The following is a 17,574-nucleotide window of genomic DNA, read 5'->3' as shown; positions in this document are numbered from 1 at the left end:
TATATATATATATATATATATATTGATATAAATTGTTAATTTTATTATTGTCAATTACGAGTCTTTTGATAATACAATTTAGAAAACTTGATGGATTTTGTAAAATCCATCAAGTAATCGATTTAATCTTTATAATAATTATATATATTGTATTATAATGAATGTAAAATATTCTATAAACCTTCTTCTATGCGATTACAAAAATTTACAGTGCAATTGGATAATTACGTTGTTATCATAGATACATAAGTTAATTAAAAATTAATATCAAATGGATTTAATTTTTTTAAACACCACTAACGTTCATAAAACAAGACGTGGGCTATATATTTTTGTCTATATTATTTATTTCTCATGTATTTTATTGTTTCTAAATGTTGCTTATGTTAAGTAATTAAGTAATAACATAAAATATTGATGAGATACGATTTTTTAGGCGACCAGTACGCATTCAGTAACTCTCCTCTATCTTCACGAGCGAGAACTACTCTCCTTGTATATCAGATGGCACTATTTTGGTATCTTACTCATCTTGCAATCCGCGAGATTCACATGCGCAACTATTTGTCAATCCATCAAAAAAAAAAAGAAATAAAAGTGGGTTTTTCTCACACACGGATGTATATCTAAGTAAGCAATAGTTACGTCAACTCCTCCGTGATGAACATTTTAATTAAGATTTAAGTACAACTATTTCTAAATTATTTTTTATAAAGTCTTTGAATTAGCAAAACATATAACGGTACGATTTAATTAATTATTAAAAGACCTTAAAAAAAAAATCAGTATTTGTATACTTCTGTGATGTCAAATTTTACCAGTGTATATTAATTTATTTCACAACTTTTATTAACTATTTTATAACATTTATGTGATTATAAATATTCATTCTCAATTATTTCTCTTTTGCAACACTGCATGATATATTGCGAGGAAGTCGAGTTTTATATGAAAAATTTTAGATGAAGTTTATAAGGATTAGTTACAATCCCTAAGCCTAAAAGAATTTCTCTTTGAAGTTACGATCATTACGTGCATCCTGGCTTTTAGAAAATCCCACAATATTTGATACTCTTCTCTTTGTTAATTTTTTTTATTGAGCAAATATATTAAAAATATATTTGCGAAAGGATTAGAAATGTTTTAAACTAGAAAAATAACTATAAATAGACATTTTTATGCTGAAGAAATTCTGGTAACTTATGTTGCATGGATATTCTAATATAATGAGGAAATGTTGAAAATTTATTTGATTTTAATGAACGTTTCTAATTCTCTATTTATTTATAGATATATGTTTAGACATTTAATCTATTTATTTAAAAATGTATTTTTAGCACATTTAAGTTTTTATATGCACATTACATATTTATATCTTACTTATTTTTTATTGTAAAAAATAATATGTATATCATATTACATTAAAAAGTTATATATTTGTCTCTTGATATTTTTTTAATTATCTAGATCTAGAAATTTATTTGTAATTATTATTGTGGGCGCTCTACGTAACATTTTAATTTATAAAAAGTTAAATCTTATAATAAGAATATTATTGTGTTTTATATAATATGAAATATATCTTGGTTACATTTTTTTATTTGATTACCTTTCTTCTACTGTCGATACAATCTAAGCAACTACGAAACGTACTGAGAATAAAAAGCAAAAAGAGTTTTCAGTTTGTGATTGCTATATATAATGCAGTACTAGCTATAACGCAATTTCTGGAATCTAGCGCAGTTCATCGTATATACGTGAACTATTATGAACTAATGTACACGTTGTTTCATCTAGTTTCCAGTTTCGAAGGATACATATACGAGTTAAGGCCGTGCTCATGTACATGAAAATACGTTACGACATATTACAGTAATAAAGCGGTCAATGGAGTGCAAGGTTGCCGATGAGTATTTTTATGCTGTGACCGGCGTCGTAATTCTATTTGTGGTATACGCGAAGACAAGTCGCTATATAATTATAGACGAATGAGATATAGATCAGTAATATATTTCAATTACGGATAGTGAATTAGAACAGTTACGGATTAGGATAATAATTCTAATGTGAAGCTAAAAGCTAAATATCTTGCAGTTTAAAAGATTAACGTTACTGTCCGAGTATCTTCCACTTAGAGATTGAGCTTATCTCTCTTGGCATCCATATGAATAATTATTTCAGAGAAAAGAGGAGAGAGAGAGAGAGAGAGAGAGAGAGAGAGAGAGAGAGAGAGAGGCTGACGGAATTCTCAACGATTACACATTACGTTATAATATGGATTAATGTAGTCTGTAGTTTTAAAAAGAAGCTGTATGTTAACACTGAATAGTGTGCATTAAATTATTTTTTATTCAGAAAATTGAGCTGTCCAAAATTGCTAATTGCATGAAAAAAAATTAATTACTGTTATAACTTATGAATAATGTAAGTATAAAACATTAAATTTGCATTGTCGAGTATTGCAATGAATTTAAAAATACAGTGAAATATTAATTTTCTTTGCTGAAAAATTATTATAATATACATATATATTTATTAAAATAATATAATATTAAAAAGATTGTTTAGTCTGGTTTTACAAAAGTCGATATAAAAGATATTAATACAAATTCTAACATAAAATTTTATATTTTAAAAACATTAATTATTCACTCTTGTCAAAAGATGAGACAAATCGACTATTCAGTCCTATATCACAGCTCTATTAATCACACAAGTCAATTATACAATCAATTATTACATATCTCCGTATAACCTATTTAACAAATAGGCTTGAACGTAATCTATTATAATTATTAACTAAAATTATTCGTACACAATTAATGTTTGGAGTGATAATTCAATTTTACGAAACATACAAAATAATTTTCATACATAAATATTTTTTATTTAGTAATATTTTTGAAAATTATACAAAATATTGCTTACACGTAAGCTTATAATATCGACATAGATATTTCCATGCTTTATATGCGATACATCATGCTTTATATTTTTGATATTATGGAGTAAAAGTGAAATTATCAATATCTGACATAAATTGCAATAGTATGAATCAAATCTGTTGGCTGCAAATTATATAATTATTAATATAAATTTATAGATATAAATTTCAAGAAAGAATTTTGTGTGTATTGATTTGCTAAACTTCTTGCCAAATAAAGAATTATGTATAATAATAATAAAACGGCTAAATCCAGTGAGAAATGACAATGGAATCGATGTCGAATCGGCATCGGTCAATTCGACATTAATTCGGTAACTTTGACGTCGAATCGATTCGATGTCGATTCCGTTATCATTTCTCATTAGGTTGTAACTTTTGGATCGAAATAATATATCGCCCGTTATGATTTAAATTCTGGAATATAATCTGTTTTATTTTAATACGCAACTATCGTATAATGTCGATTGAATTGACATACTCTCTTTTTACTTAATTTCCAAAATTTAATTCAGATTGTGTAACAACAGAATCATATTAAATAAAATCCAAATTAATAAACGTATATATTACATAAGAAACTACATACTTCTTGCTTAAAGCAGTTTTAAATGTAGAATAAGATTTGTGTTATGAATTGAGATGAGGATTGACTAATTTAACATGATCTCATATAACTTTGTTAAAAATTGCTAAAAAATATTTTTTATAAATTGCTTCAGCTTTTATTAACAGTTTTATAATTATTTTATTTATTAAAATTTCTTTGAGTATATATAAAATTCTTTTGGTTGCTGTTAGAAATTCTTTTCTTTCCTTTATAGGCTAACATATTATTTATTTATTTTTTTTTTAAATTTGTTGTCTACGAAAAGATAAATAATACAAAAACAATGCTTTGTTTATTTCAAAAATTTTATTACATTCTGAAAACATATATGTAGAGAAGTAGATTATAATATATAAAGTTAATATTAATGTGGACATTTTGTATATTTTTGTATTATTTAATTATGTGATTAATGAAAGTTTTAGCGATTATAACTTATTGACAATATGTGTCAATAAATAAACTAAGTGACAATAATGCGAGAATGTCGAAGTTCAGAAATATGTCCTGAAGGAGAGCAACTATTTACGGCGTCAAATTATCCGTTAAGCTTTCAGTTTGATAGTTTGCAATGTCAATCTTGCATGTGAGTCCGCATTCGAATGCCTGTATGCGGTGAGTTTGAACAACGATGAGAAACGGATGCTTGTCTTTATAAATTGCCCAAAGCAATTACTTGATATCTTCAGTCAGAGTTATGAGTTCATTTCCGCATGGATGAAACAATTCTCTTCTTCAAGATATATCACAAGAACTATTACATAATTCCTTAAAATAAATAAAAAAAGCAGATTCTTTCTAAAACCTCCTCTTTTTATGATTTAACAAGATTTTGCAAATGTAAATAAAAAATAGTTTTAATTTATTAATGATGATTGCATAATTATATAATAAAAATGAAATTTTTAACAATTTTATAGAATACAATAACATTATCATAATAGTATAAGACATATATCATATATATAAGATTTAGTATTTAATAATTATTATTGCCTAGATAAATTAAATATGTATACAAATACGTAAATACAATTAAATGTTCATTACCATAAATTACTGTTTTATAAAAAAGACGTAGGTGTATGCATGCAGCTTAAATGTAATTCGTTGGTACTTAGTAAACCAGTACTGAAAAGATTGATTAAAAATTGATTTAGCAAAAACTTGCAATACAATAAACTAGAAAAATAATGCCTTTTAAAATTTAAAAGTAGTTAAAGAAATTGAAATTGAGGAATATATTATAGAAAAATTTGATATTTTTATAATTATATAAATTTATATATAAGGAAAAGAAGAGAAATTTTTTAAAGAGATTATCTTAGGTAATACGTAGGAAAAGAAGAGAAATTTTTTAAAGAGATTATCTTAGGTAAAAAATAAATAAAGTAAAACGAATATTTAAGAATTTTATGATTTATATATATTTAATAATTTTATTTTATTTCCACTGAGACACATACACGCACATTGTTAAGTATTTTAATTGTATTTATGGATTATTACTCTTATTAATTCTAATTTTACTTCTAAAAAGAAGTAATTTGTGAATGAAATTTGTGTCTCTATATTTAATATTTAATTATTAAATTATTGATGTTGAAGTTAATGTTATTATGATCCATACTAAAAAAAGCTTAATAATAAATTTATGTTCATTATGTGGCATAGTGCAGTAGCTATATTTTGCGGTAGATGGAAAGTTCATAAAAGTCGAAACAACTTTCCGGAACTCATTACTGCGAATTGACCTTCGAGTGGTGATCCAATCTAAGTATATAGATATTTATTTCAATAAAATGAATATGTATTTTGCTTCGTTTAAGCTAGTCATTGTTCTCTTTGATTGCGCGCTAAAATCGCTTTGCTGTCAGCACATATTAATTCACAATTCAATAGACAAATAATTATAGGTTTAATTTAACTGAACCTAATTATTCACTTAATCTGCATTTTTTTCATATACCAATATAATTGGACACATGCACACACGAAATTATTAACATATAATAAGTTACAAATCATCCACATATAATGTAATCCAAGTCTGACTGAAATTTATTCCTATGTTTGACATATCCAATATCTGATAGTATTTTTGATTTATAAATAATTAGATACAATATGACTGAGTTTATATAATTATATTAAATTTGATATAATTAAACTTGCAACTTTATGTAACTTTAAGTAATGTTATTACCATTAAATTATATATGTTAATTCTAAACAAATGTATAAAAAGAATAATTAGTGAAATATATTTACCGAAATCCGTAATAATGTTATTTTAAGAAGTTTTTAAAGAATAACAGCTAAATAGAGGATTTTATCAAATCTATTTGATACTATTAACGTACTATAATATACTGTATATTTATTATCGCTTTCTGTTGCAAAAAAATTTCATATATATATATGTATGTATACTCGTATATAGATGTGAAAATAATTTTAAACTATCAAAATATTTATGTAAAACGCCCAAGCTAGTTGCTAGAATATCAAAATTTTTTATAGCATTACTCATTATGCTCGAGTTTTTTACATAATTATTTTTATGATCTCTCAACAAAATTATTTTCAGATATGTATCCAGCTAAATTTTTAATGAAATTTCTGTTTAGAATTTTGAATATTTTAAATGTGAAAATAATTTTTTTAAATTGCATTACTTAAACCTTTTTTGATAATAAAGTGTCGCATATAAAAAACAACCATTTTTATTTATTTATTACTTGATAATTAAGAATTAAATAGACCTTTTTATAATAATATTTTTATATTTTTTATAATGCTAATACAAACTATTTTTATTTGTATTATTTACGAAGATATACTAAAATAACTGTTAATAAAAAAATTTCTAATAATTTTAATTTATTCTTCTTATTTATTTGCGGAATGTATTTATAGAATTATTTATTCATTTACATAATCAAACATTTATATGAATGCATATTGTATGTTAATGCATTTTAAAAGTTGTACGTGTATAACATATAACGTTTCTACTGTAATTGTTGCATAAGTTAATTCTTCAAATTTAAGATAAAATTATTTATGATATAAGAACAAACATCAACAATAAATCAAGTTAATAAATCGATTTACTCTTCATATTTTTGATCAATACTTTCAATGAGACGAGTTGCATTGGTTTTACTGTGCATCTACGGTGGGAAGTCTGATGCGGCTCGCAAATGTCACCTCGCGATTCCCAGAACGCAATTTCAATTGGAAATCGCTGACGATCTCTGCGAACCACATCCCTATGCGATGTAATTAGAAACGGCGTCGTAATGAAGCTGTCAATTATCTCCCGACGATGCAGCAGGTCGTTTCCATTCTCGATTTGTCGCATCGAAACGACGATTCCAAATGACGATTAATTGATGGCTATTAACACTTGATTTATAAACTTGCTCAGTTTAAAGGACTGGTCTTTTAAAGTGATATATATTTGACTTACTTTAACCATAGTAATATAATTGTGTGTGAGTATAAAATTTTCTTTTTATTAATAATTCTTTTGTCTCTTTCTTTTATTCCTGAACAACTTAATTATTGAAATAGTATTTTTGTACGTAATAAATCTCGGACATCGTGGATTCAATTCAAATCTGATTCTCATCACAATCCTCATCCTATAGCCTTAAAAGAGTTAGAGAATGTTTCTGATCTGATTGCGTACAGGATTTATCTATAAAAATTACGAGTTCAATCAGCGTAAATGCGTTCTTTTAGCTCGAGTGTCCTCGAAACAGGAACATCGGTTGCATCGGCCCACGTATTTTGTCAGTGACATTACTCACAGCCCACTAAACGGGCTTTTCTCGTCTACACGGCCGATCGCGTTAAATTACCGCGCATCGTGGAGACTGCGGTGATATTCGCGTGCAAAATTCGAGTGATATTGATACATTTCGCTTTGTATCGTTCGCAGAATCGATAGCTGCTCCTGTGAAGCTTGAAGGATTTGCATTCCTGTCGAATCATTCAAACTCGACAATTTTTCACCAATGCATTGCTTCGCTCAATGTTCTGTGGAATTTCCGAATTGGTTGGATACATTGCGTATATATCACTTTCTATTAGATCTTTCAAATTCGATGATTTTCAGATTCATATTTCAATATGATCTTTTTTACATTCATAAAAACATTAAACGTCACATCAATTTATGAAATAAGCGAATACTTTCTATGCTGTTTGCTGATGCTAATTTTGTATCATGTAGTAAATAATGTACTTATATTAACTTTAGAAATTATGTCTTTACATTAATTTTAATATAGAATCACAGACTTGATTATTATTTGAGATTTTTTACTAATAGTAAAATAAAAATTTTAAAGCGTCAATATAAAATTAAAACACGAATAATTAATTACTTTGCTATAAATTTAAATTTAAGAGGTAAAGCCTCTCTAGAACACGAAAAATAAGTCTAACTTAATGAATTTTTTTCGGGAATGTAATGAAAGAAATAAAAAAATGTATTTTAGGTCTTTGTTGTACATACATTGAAATGTAAGAAAATATTTTTTTAATAGTGATTTGTTACAAAATGGTAGCGCTACAGCTCTGCAATGGTAACGTCTTCTTATAGACTGCAGCTCTGCGACCGGAACGATAACTTCGATAATTTTTAATCTAGAACAAAAAACTAAAAATTTTTTAAAGCTACATTTCGGAAGTTAGAGAAAGGCACACGGAAATTGTAATATACCGTTTTTTCAAAAAATGATATGAATTTGAAGTAAATGTTTAAATTTTAGAGGGTAAAAAATAGGTGTAAAATTGTTTATATAAAAGAAGTATGCAACATAAAAAAAATTTGTACGTCTTTCTCTAGAGAATGCAATTTTGAAGCTACAGTTGAAATTTCAAGTAAATCGTTCGAAATTTGTGGGAGTTATGTTTCCGGTCAGCTTGAAAAAAGTAATTTCGAGAAAAATGCGTTTAAAGTTTTATGTAACAATCAGCGATAGAAATATTTACCTTTAATCTGCAATGCCTGCATCATACAATAGGCTTTCGTCGTTAATGTTCTTTTTCCTCCTGATCCTTCTTGGCCAATTTTATAGATGATCGAGTCACATTAATTCCTTTATTATTCTCAGAAGAACTCCTTTGCAAGAGCTACAAATCTTATCGAAAAGTATGACGCTTTAAACTTCCAAAAACAACATTTAGGAATTTTTCTTTATAAACATTGAATTCAGTCTTCATTAAATTCTTTTTCAAATGACGCAATTACTTTTTTCATTATCTTGTTCTCTTTAAACTCTAATGTTTTTTTTACATTTGCTGACTCTTGTTTTTTATCTTTATTTTTATTCTGAGATTTATATTCAATATATCGTGTCTGCCACTTCATTGTCCAATACTACTCAAATGACATGCGATGAAAAAGCAACGTATAAAACAAGCAGCTTTAAAACAAGTAAGGTTTTAAATCCATAACTTTGGGTCAACATAAACAGCAGCTGTACAACAAAATATATAGTAACACTGTTTCTACTCTCAATATGCAAAAGTCCAGGACCATCTCACGTATACGAGATTTATTACTTGCCAGTGGCTTAATGATTTAATAAATTCTTATCTCATACCAGCCGCTATCGGTTTATATTACCCGATCTTCCCTATATTATATCAAAGAATGAAAGTAATTCGTTACTTGTAACGAAGTTACAGTTACAAATTACTTTTATGATAATTTTACTGGTAACTACTGCGTTACTTTTTTTGTAATAACGATAAGATAATTACATTTTTTTGGTAATGGTAACGAATCTTACAATTACTTCAATTGTTATTTGGCATAGGATTGAACACGATTCGATTGGAAACAAGCCACTCATAGCACTTGAAACTAGAAAGCTCATAGGCACCCGTCCGTTGTGATTGATCGTGGATTTAAAAAAAAATAACGGAGAAGTAATCAAAAGTTACTTTTTTAAATAATAGTAATTGTAACAAATTATTTTTAAAAATCGATAACTATTAACGGTAACTTGTTATTTTTTCTACTCGATAACGATCTATAACTTGTTACTTTTAAAAAATAACCTGCCATTCCTCCTCAATATGACATATGTTTATGTCAAGAAAATCTGTTTAAAATGTAAATAGAAAGTAAGAAATAATAATCTTAGAGAGGAAATAAAAACTCGAATAGTAAAAAATATTAGTAAAATGAATAAACAACATATTAACGTAAAAATTCGATCTATAAAAAAGAAATAGTGTATTCGTCTCTCGTTAATATTTAGATAATTTTATATTGATAACTGCAAACACTAAACATGAAGTGATCAATTTGTTAATTATTATGTTAAATTGCTCTTTAAAATAACTAAAAGATCTGTATGAAGCTTTGTTAAACAAAATTATTTCACAGAAATTATTCTACTTACTTTATGAAAGAAAAACAATTAATTAATTCTTAATACGACAGATATTATACAATATCATTGCAAAAATATGCTAGCGCATTCATGAATCTTTGTCAACTTGTTTCTTCAAACATAAGAATGTATGCAACACTGGTTCATCCGTCTCGATCGGCATCGTTTCTTCCATCATCAGCTTTCCACGTTTGCCGAGGACGAATAGCCTAGGTCAGGCATTCGTGACGTTATGTGGGTCAAAGAACCAGTTCAACAACTGAGAACGATAGCATACGACAGACTGCCTGTCGACGCCGGCCCGATGACGTCACGCGACGCTATTCTCGGCGCAACGCCGACGCATTTACCACGGCTAAAAATAAGGACTGCAGCGGTGCACCACCAAGTGCGCAAGATGACGGCCAGCCAATAAAATCGGCTTGCTCGCTTTGCTGCAGTACTAACAATAACAATAACGACGGTCATTGCACGCAGACGATTTGGTTTCTTGACCTGAAGTTTAATTCGGACGTACGAATGCGAAGATAACAAATGAGTATGTGTATATATATATATATATATATATATATATATACACACATACTCAATATATGTATAATCATTAATGATCATTAAATAAAACAACTTAATACATCTTAATTATTAAATCTTATATTAACTGTATTTATTAAATAATTGTTATGATTTTTGTTATTTACAAATAAATGATAAGAATTTTTGATAAATCAATAATAAATAAAAAGGAGCATGTAAATCACCGCAGTTTTTATACAAAAAATCTATTCGACTCTATTGTATCATAACATTGTTTAATTAATGACCGAAAAAAATTACAAAATTGATTGTTGAACTTTAATTTATGGTAAAAATATGCTAATAAAGAATAAATTTTGCATTTGGTTTTGACACACGGAGATAATTTCAATATAATAATTGTTTTAAATTTATTTATAATGTATATTAATATAAATTTTATCAATGACACGCTGAGCATAATTCAATGAAAAGATCTGAACATTTATATTTATAATATATGAAACGAATTATCGAATAAATTTTTTCATATAAAGGTCTTGCGATAGCTTATATGTTATTTTTATTTATTTTTATACAATATATTTTTTGCATTTAATTTATATAATATATGTATGTATATCAAATTTAAAAGAACATAAAATTATTTTATATTATTGTTTTAAACATCATACACAATTTAAATTGTTCGGTATATGTATAGATAAATGACGAAAAGCAGATTAAACAAAAATTTTCCAAAAAATATTTAAATATATAGATATACAATATAAAAAAAAATTTGCGCGCATTAAAACTAAATCTTATTGTTAGTACATATAATATTTCTTCGCACAGTGTACTAAGTAAACGGTTACTTACATTAAATAAGTATTTACTAAATAAAAAAATAACAGTTAAATCATATTAATGCTTTATCAAATAAATATGTATATACACATTTAATAAATATTATTTATAGAACTATTTAAACAAATATTTATTAAAATTTAATATTTTTTCAGTGCATCTTATATAACATACAGACAAATAAAAATATCATATAAATATACTTTTTGGAAAAGCACTTAGGAGATAAGTTATTGTATAATCTACATCATTGTCAACGCATACCAATTTCCATAATGGATCTTACATGTTACTTTATAATGCTGAACGGACTCGTGGACATAATACAATAGACAGTAGATAGCAATAATGAGAATTTGAACGGTGTACAGCACAGTTGTGCTGTTTGATTAGTCATACTAGAATATATAGCGATATTCTTGTCATTGCTTTGATCTTGAGATAGTTCAGTCGAACAACAAGTTATCCTATACCAATATAGATATGTATTCCCTTATGATATATGTTATATATATATATATATGCAAATGTCGATACAAATATACATACGATTGCTACATAAGTATAGAATGTTATTACAGAATTTATCGAAAAAATGAGAACTCGCAACATACCATATATATGTTAGGAACAGTTGTATATTATACATACAAACGGAATATACGGAAATTTTATTATAGTTATTGAATATATTTAAAAAATTATTGAATATGATTAAAAGTTATTGAATATTATTGTGTGAAATTAGATAAGGTAATAGTTAATACGAAAAGTTTGCGAAATAATAATGTTGTTGTATGTCTGCTTTCAGAGTTCGCGTTGAGTATTATGTGAACGAGAATACATTCAAGGAACGACTACAGTTGTACTTCATCAAGAATCAACGTTCGAGTAAGTAAATATTAATTATGTATAGTAAATTTTAAGTAATAGATATATGTAACAAAAAAGTGATAAATTTTTGTAGTGAAAATTGAAAGATAAATTCAACTACTACAATTTACATTAATAATCATAGAAGTGTTAATTAAATTTGTATTTTAAAGTATTCTGTTTTGTTCTGTATTTCTGATGTGATAAAAGCAATACGAGATATGTTACAATTGCTATAAAAAATTTGCTGCAATTCATATATGTATTATTATATATCGATATATTTTTTTGACACACACACACACACACACATCATATCTTATTGTACGGAGAGATTTGCTATCATAAACTCGTATCTATGGTTCTATCTGATGCTATTTGATAGCATCATTACATTCTGTATTACATTGTGACACGCGAAATACATACGATAAAAAAAAAAAGTATATATATGCCACGTGTCACGTTTTATCTGTCTACTTTTACATAACTCTTTAAATTTTCTGCTTTAATAATAACTGTAACTAATATTATAATATTTTAAAATATTATAATTTGGTACTAACAATAAGTAAAATATAACAACAAAAGAAAAAGGTACATAGATATATAGAGATAAAAATATTTTTGATAAAAAATAATGATACAACTTTCGAGATAAATTTAACTACATCGCCGCGCCGTATTATTATATTTCTATCAAATTTGTCGCCGGAAATAACCAAATTGTCGTCAACCGTCCTCTGGTTTGCCACGAAACGGTCTCGATTGCTTCCTTTTGAAATAGCGATGCTGTTTCAACGGCAATTTTAACAATATCACCACCATTTCTGCGGATATTCTGAAAGAGCACGATTATGCTCTTTCGGAACTGTGACGGTAACCGATAATAGATATTGTGCTACTACGAATTCTTCTTGCTAGTGTTGACCTTTGCATCTGACCTATGCATTAAGATGTCGTAACCCAACAGGTCAACGCTTTGTTGCCCTTTATGATGAAGTTTGTCGCGGGCAACTGGTTAAAGCATCTCGTTATAAAGCCATCTCAGAGCGATCAATACTCGGCCTAATAAGCATAGATCAATCCTATATAACAATAAATCTTATTATTCGTAAATTTTTAACATACTACGTAATTTTTTCTATAGGTTAAAAATAGTAAATTACAATATCTTGTCATTATGTAAGTATAATGCTATATAATCTATCTATTTTGGAGCGATTGTTTATCATGTTGAATTCTATTGCACTAAGTTTCATATGAATAAATTTCTTTCATATTAAAAATTTCTTAAGTTATTCTGTTATCTCATAAAACTTTCATTGTAATTATTAAATTTAAGAATATTATTTTTCGTTTATAACTAAATAATACTTTTACAAAGTGTTGGTCGTTTTGAATTGTATATTTTTGGTGAAAGATATTTCAACATTAAATTCAATTTAAGATAAAAATGTTAATAAGAAGAAATGTTAATAATTTTTTAAGAATGCTCATACAAAATTACTGAAAACTTTGAAAATATTGAAAAAGAAACATATTTATAAGTATATATAGAATCTAATAACAGAAAGTAGTGTCTATAAAGGTGTAAATGTTTCAATTACTTTTACACAGTTGGAAAAAAATATGTTAAATTTAACATAAAACGCATGTCCCAAACAGTTTCAATAACTCTACACTTCATATTTATTATGTTCATTTAACATAAGTGACATATGTTAAATTTACATCAAAATGTGTACCTGATTTAACACAAAACAGATTTAACACAACAGATTTTTTTTTTTACAAAAACACAAATTTTCCAATTGTGTAGGATTCACGTTTATAATCTATAGACTATAGATTATAAATCTAACATTATATGGGTATCTTTATTATATAAAGTTATCTCGAAAGTTATAAATTAAAACATTATATTTTATTACTTATATATTTATAACATATAAAAAAGAAAAGGAAAGAAAAAACAAATAGAGATTAAATACTTAATAATAAAAAAGCGAAACAAATTGAATAAATTACAACAGAAATGTAAATTAAATAAAAATTTAAAAATCAACAAAGAATGAAATTTATGTTTCAGGCTTGAGAATACGACTTGCTAATCTTTTCTTCAAGCTTTTAACATGCTTCCTGTATATATTCAGGGTTATCACCGACAACGATCCAACTTTTGCAGCATGGTAAGCTACATTAAATATCCAAGTAAATTGAACTTAATCATGTCCAAATTAGAATTTTTCAAATATAAATTCAAATATTATCATGAATTTTTGAATTGCTCGAAGATCGTTATTCCATTTTCAAAACTGGATTTATTTTTTTTTAATATTTACTTTGTGTGTGGGGGAGGGGGGTTCATTTTTTTTGCTTCATTTATTTTACGCAAATAAAAAGGATATCTGTGTGTTTTATAAAACAGAGAATGTTACCATATTTTTTATATTTTCTTTCGATTTCGAATTATCTATAAAAAAATTATTAAGTGTTTCTATATTTAAAAATATCAGAATGTTTGTCGGTTATATGTTTCTATATTATTAAGTTGTTAATATTAAATCTATTAACGTTTTATTTTTTTGTTAAGAGTAAAAATATATTCATGTTAGTAAAAGAATTCTAGAATAAAAGAAAATGCTAGAAATCTGGCACATCCTATGTAGCAGCATGAATTGCAACGTTGAAAATAAAGAGATTGCTTCATTTGGTTTCATTCCGTTTCGTCGCCAACAACGATTTTCTAGGAAAATTTTATCTTCCTAGAAAGGAGTTCGCTCTAACGTGTGAGCAACGCGATATTCACGCGATTACAATATTATGCAGCATTCCTATCATGGCTCAGAATAAGACGTAGATAAGATAATAGTAGGTACAACGAATACGATGCGACGTGTTGTTGCTTGCATACCTGAGAATAGCAATGTTTTCGAAAACCTTGTAATACCTCTTTGTATTTTATATTTTCGAATAAATAATAATTTAAACTTTAAATTCGGATATTATTAATATTTTGTAATTAATACTAATATTAATTTAGTACTTCTATAGAACGAATCATCATTTTTCTTATAAATGAACATGTAGAAATAATTTTTTAAACAAAAGTTTGATTAAAAAGATAATTTATTAATAACTTTATATAAGATTGTAACTTATATTGTTAGGTTTCTGTTAGATAAATTTTAAATTTTATTTAATCGATATATTTTAATTTCCTAAAGACTTTCTATCTTTTATTTTTTAAACAAAATTTATCAAAATCCTTTAACGTATGAAGTAATATTATAATAAAAATCAATGATTCTCTGATGAAGGAATTCTGCAAGTTTTTTTTAATGAAAAAAATGATCTTAATTCAATTAATCCATTCTGAAATATGTTGTAATTTTGTGATTCCGACCAAGTGCTACAACTACAGAAAGTCAAAGGATAAAGAAGATTGAAGTTTTGAAGTCATAGAATCTGACAACGAGTGTCATATCTCTTTTCTTTAAGATAACTTGATGTCTTCTTTTATGTAGTATACTAGGTTTACATGCACGTACATTCATAAGAAATGTGTGAGACTTTTTTTTTCTGTTAAAAAATTATTGACTCTAAATTTTTCAAGAAAATTATTATTATTGATGGAAACAGCAATCTTAGTGAAAGTATCCTGCATATACATAAATTTCGACACGAACATTTTAATAAAAAATACTATTTTAATGAGCTGTATAAACATTTTCGCTATTCGGTATTTCATTCTTTCTATTCTTTCCATGCGATGTGATACTAGAGCATATCCTTCAATGCGATCCAAACGATGTACTTGATATCGAAAACCTATCGAACTCACTCGATTCATGCAGATCAAATACTGTGCGACAATCCATCTCTCTCTATTCACACACTCATCCGTCACTTATAAATCTTTCTCTCTTTCTCTATCTTTCTCTCTCTCTCTCTCTTCCTAGTTACGGATGTATACCAGGCAACAAGACCGAGTTTCTCGCGTCGCAGAACTTGACGGAGGAGGAATTCCAGGAACATCCGACCATCAATTGGGATGCGATCTTATGGGTTAGAAGACCCTTAGAGTTGTGGGTTGTCCAAGTCATCTTGGCTATGGTGTCGTTAACCGAGGCTTTGCTACTTGCCTACCTCGGTTACAAGGTACGTCATCTTTTCCTCCTACAAATAAATTCCATTTTTATTACTCGATATTCAACTGCCTGAGCACGCTCGTTATTTTATTGGCTTGTTCACTGAAGAGGTTTATGGTTTATACGATGGAAATATTTCTCTTCTCTCTCTTTACTCAAAATATTCAAGTAATTGAATCTCATACGTTTATAATCATAAAATAGAAAAATTTTGTCTTACAATTGGATAGCTTTATTAGTTTACTAATTTTCCTAGTATGATAGGAAATGAGACTCCAGTCTTAGAAATGTCCAGTGTAGAAATGAATCTCTCGAAGAATTTAGTCGATCTGCTTCAAGATCTAGAAGGTAAATAGTAACGATTAGATAAATTTTCTAATTCATCACTGGGTAATTACCAGCTGCATGTTCATAATAAATAGCTAGATTGTACATTTCAGATACAGCAGCGCCTTTTGTTAGACTATACTTTTAATGTGTACTGACTATAGACAGTAATTACATCACAAAAACTGATTATGTGAATATATAGCTGGTAACTATCCAGTGACGAGTTGGAAAATTTATTTAATCGTTCCTATCTAATTACTAGATTTCAAATGAGGTCAACTAGATTTACTTCTACACAGGTAATTAAACTAGATTAGAATGTAAAACAAAAATGTATTCTATTAAAATTTTCTCTTATGTATAAAGTTCATATTATATTCTATATTTATGTTATATTTTATGGCGCATTTAATTATTGTAAATGAATTAAAAATCAATAAGCCATGTATTTTATCAACAAAGAATTTTTTTATTAATAAATATTTTTCTTTCAGAATATAATGTTTTTATTAAATTTTGTCTAATCTTTCTCAATAATCTTTAATATGACTTTTGTTTTACACATTTTTTTTAAGTAGTGATTTTTAAGTAACACTTATGTAATTAACAGTTAAAAAAGTAATCTTTTATGGTGCCATAAAACTCTTCGTTTAGTAGATTATTTTTGTACATGTAGTATTTTTGTACTCGCACTAAAGATTGGTTTGAAAAGCATATTGTCGCTTATATTTTATAATGTATTTACTTTTATCAAATATCTGCCGTATATATAGTTTTACATGAATAAGTGTAGTATGCGCTTTGTCAAATTATTCGCTATGCTCCTTCGTCGTTCTGCAATTTCTAAAATAAATTTAA

General features: G+C 26.8%; 1 protein-coding gene across 1 annotated transcript in view; it reads left to right on the top strand.

Annotated features, from left to right (window-relative positions):
- SLO2 (slowpoke 2) overlaps positions 1-17,574 on the top strand; it is a 101,886-nt gene that overhangs the window by 39,963 nt on the left and 44,349 nt on the right. The window contains exons 2-4 of the mRNA XM_018549342.1: positions 12,171-12,250; positions 14,325-14,424; positions 16,198-16,396. Of these exons, the coding sequence (XP_018404844.1) occupies positions 12,171-12,250; positions 14,325-14,424; positions 16,198-16,396 (379 nt within the window). The remainder of the gene's footprint in view (positions 1-12,170; positions 12,251-14,324; positions 14,425-16,197; positions 16,397-17,574) is intronic.

Source organism: Cyphomyrmex costatus, unplaced genomic scaffold (assembly GCF_001594065.2).
Source record: "Cyphomyrmex costatus isolate MS0001 unplaced genomic scaffold, Ccosl1.0 scaffold123, whole genome shotgun sequence".
NCBI lineage: Eukaryota > Metazoa > Arthropoda > Insecta > Hymenoptera > Formicidae > Cyphomyrmex > Cyphomyrmex costatus.
The sequence above is the reverse complement of the archived record's forward strand: the minus strand, read 5'-3'. Positions and strand labels throughout refer to the sequence as shown.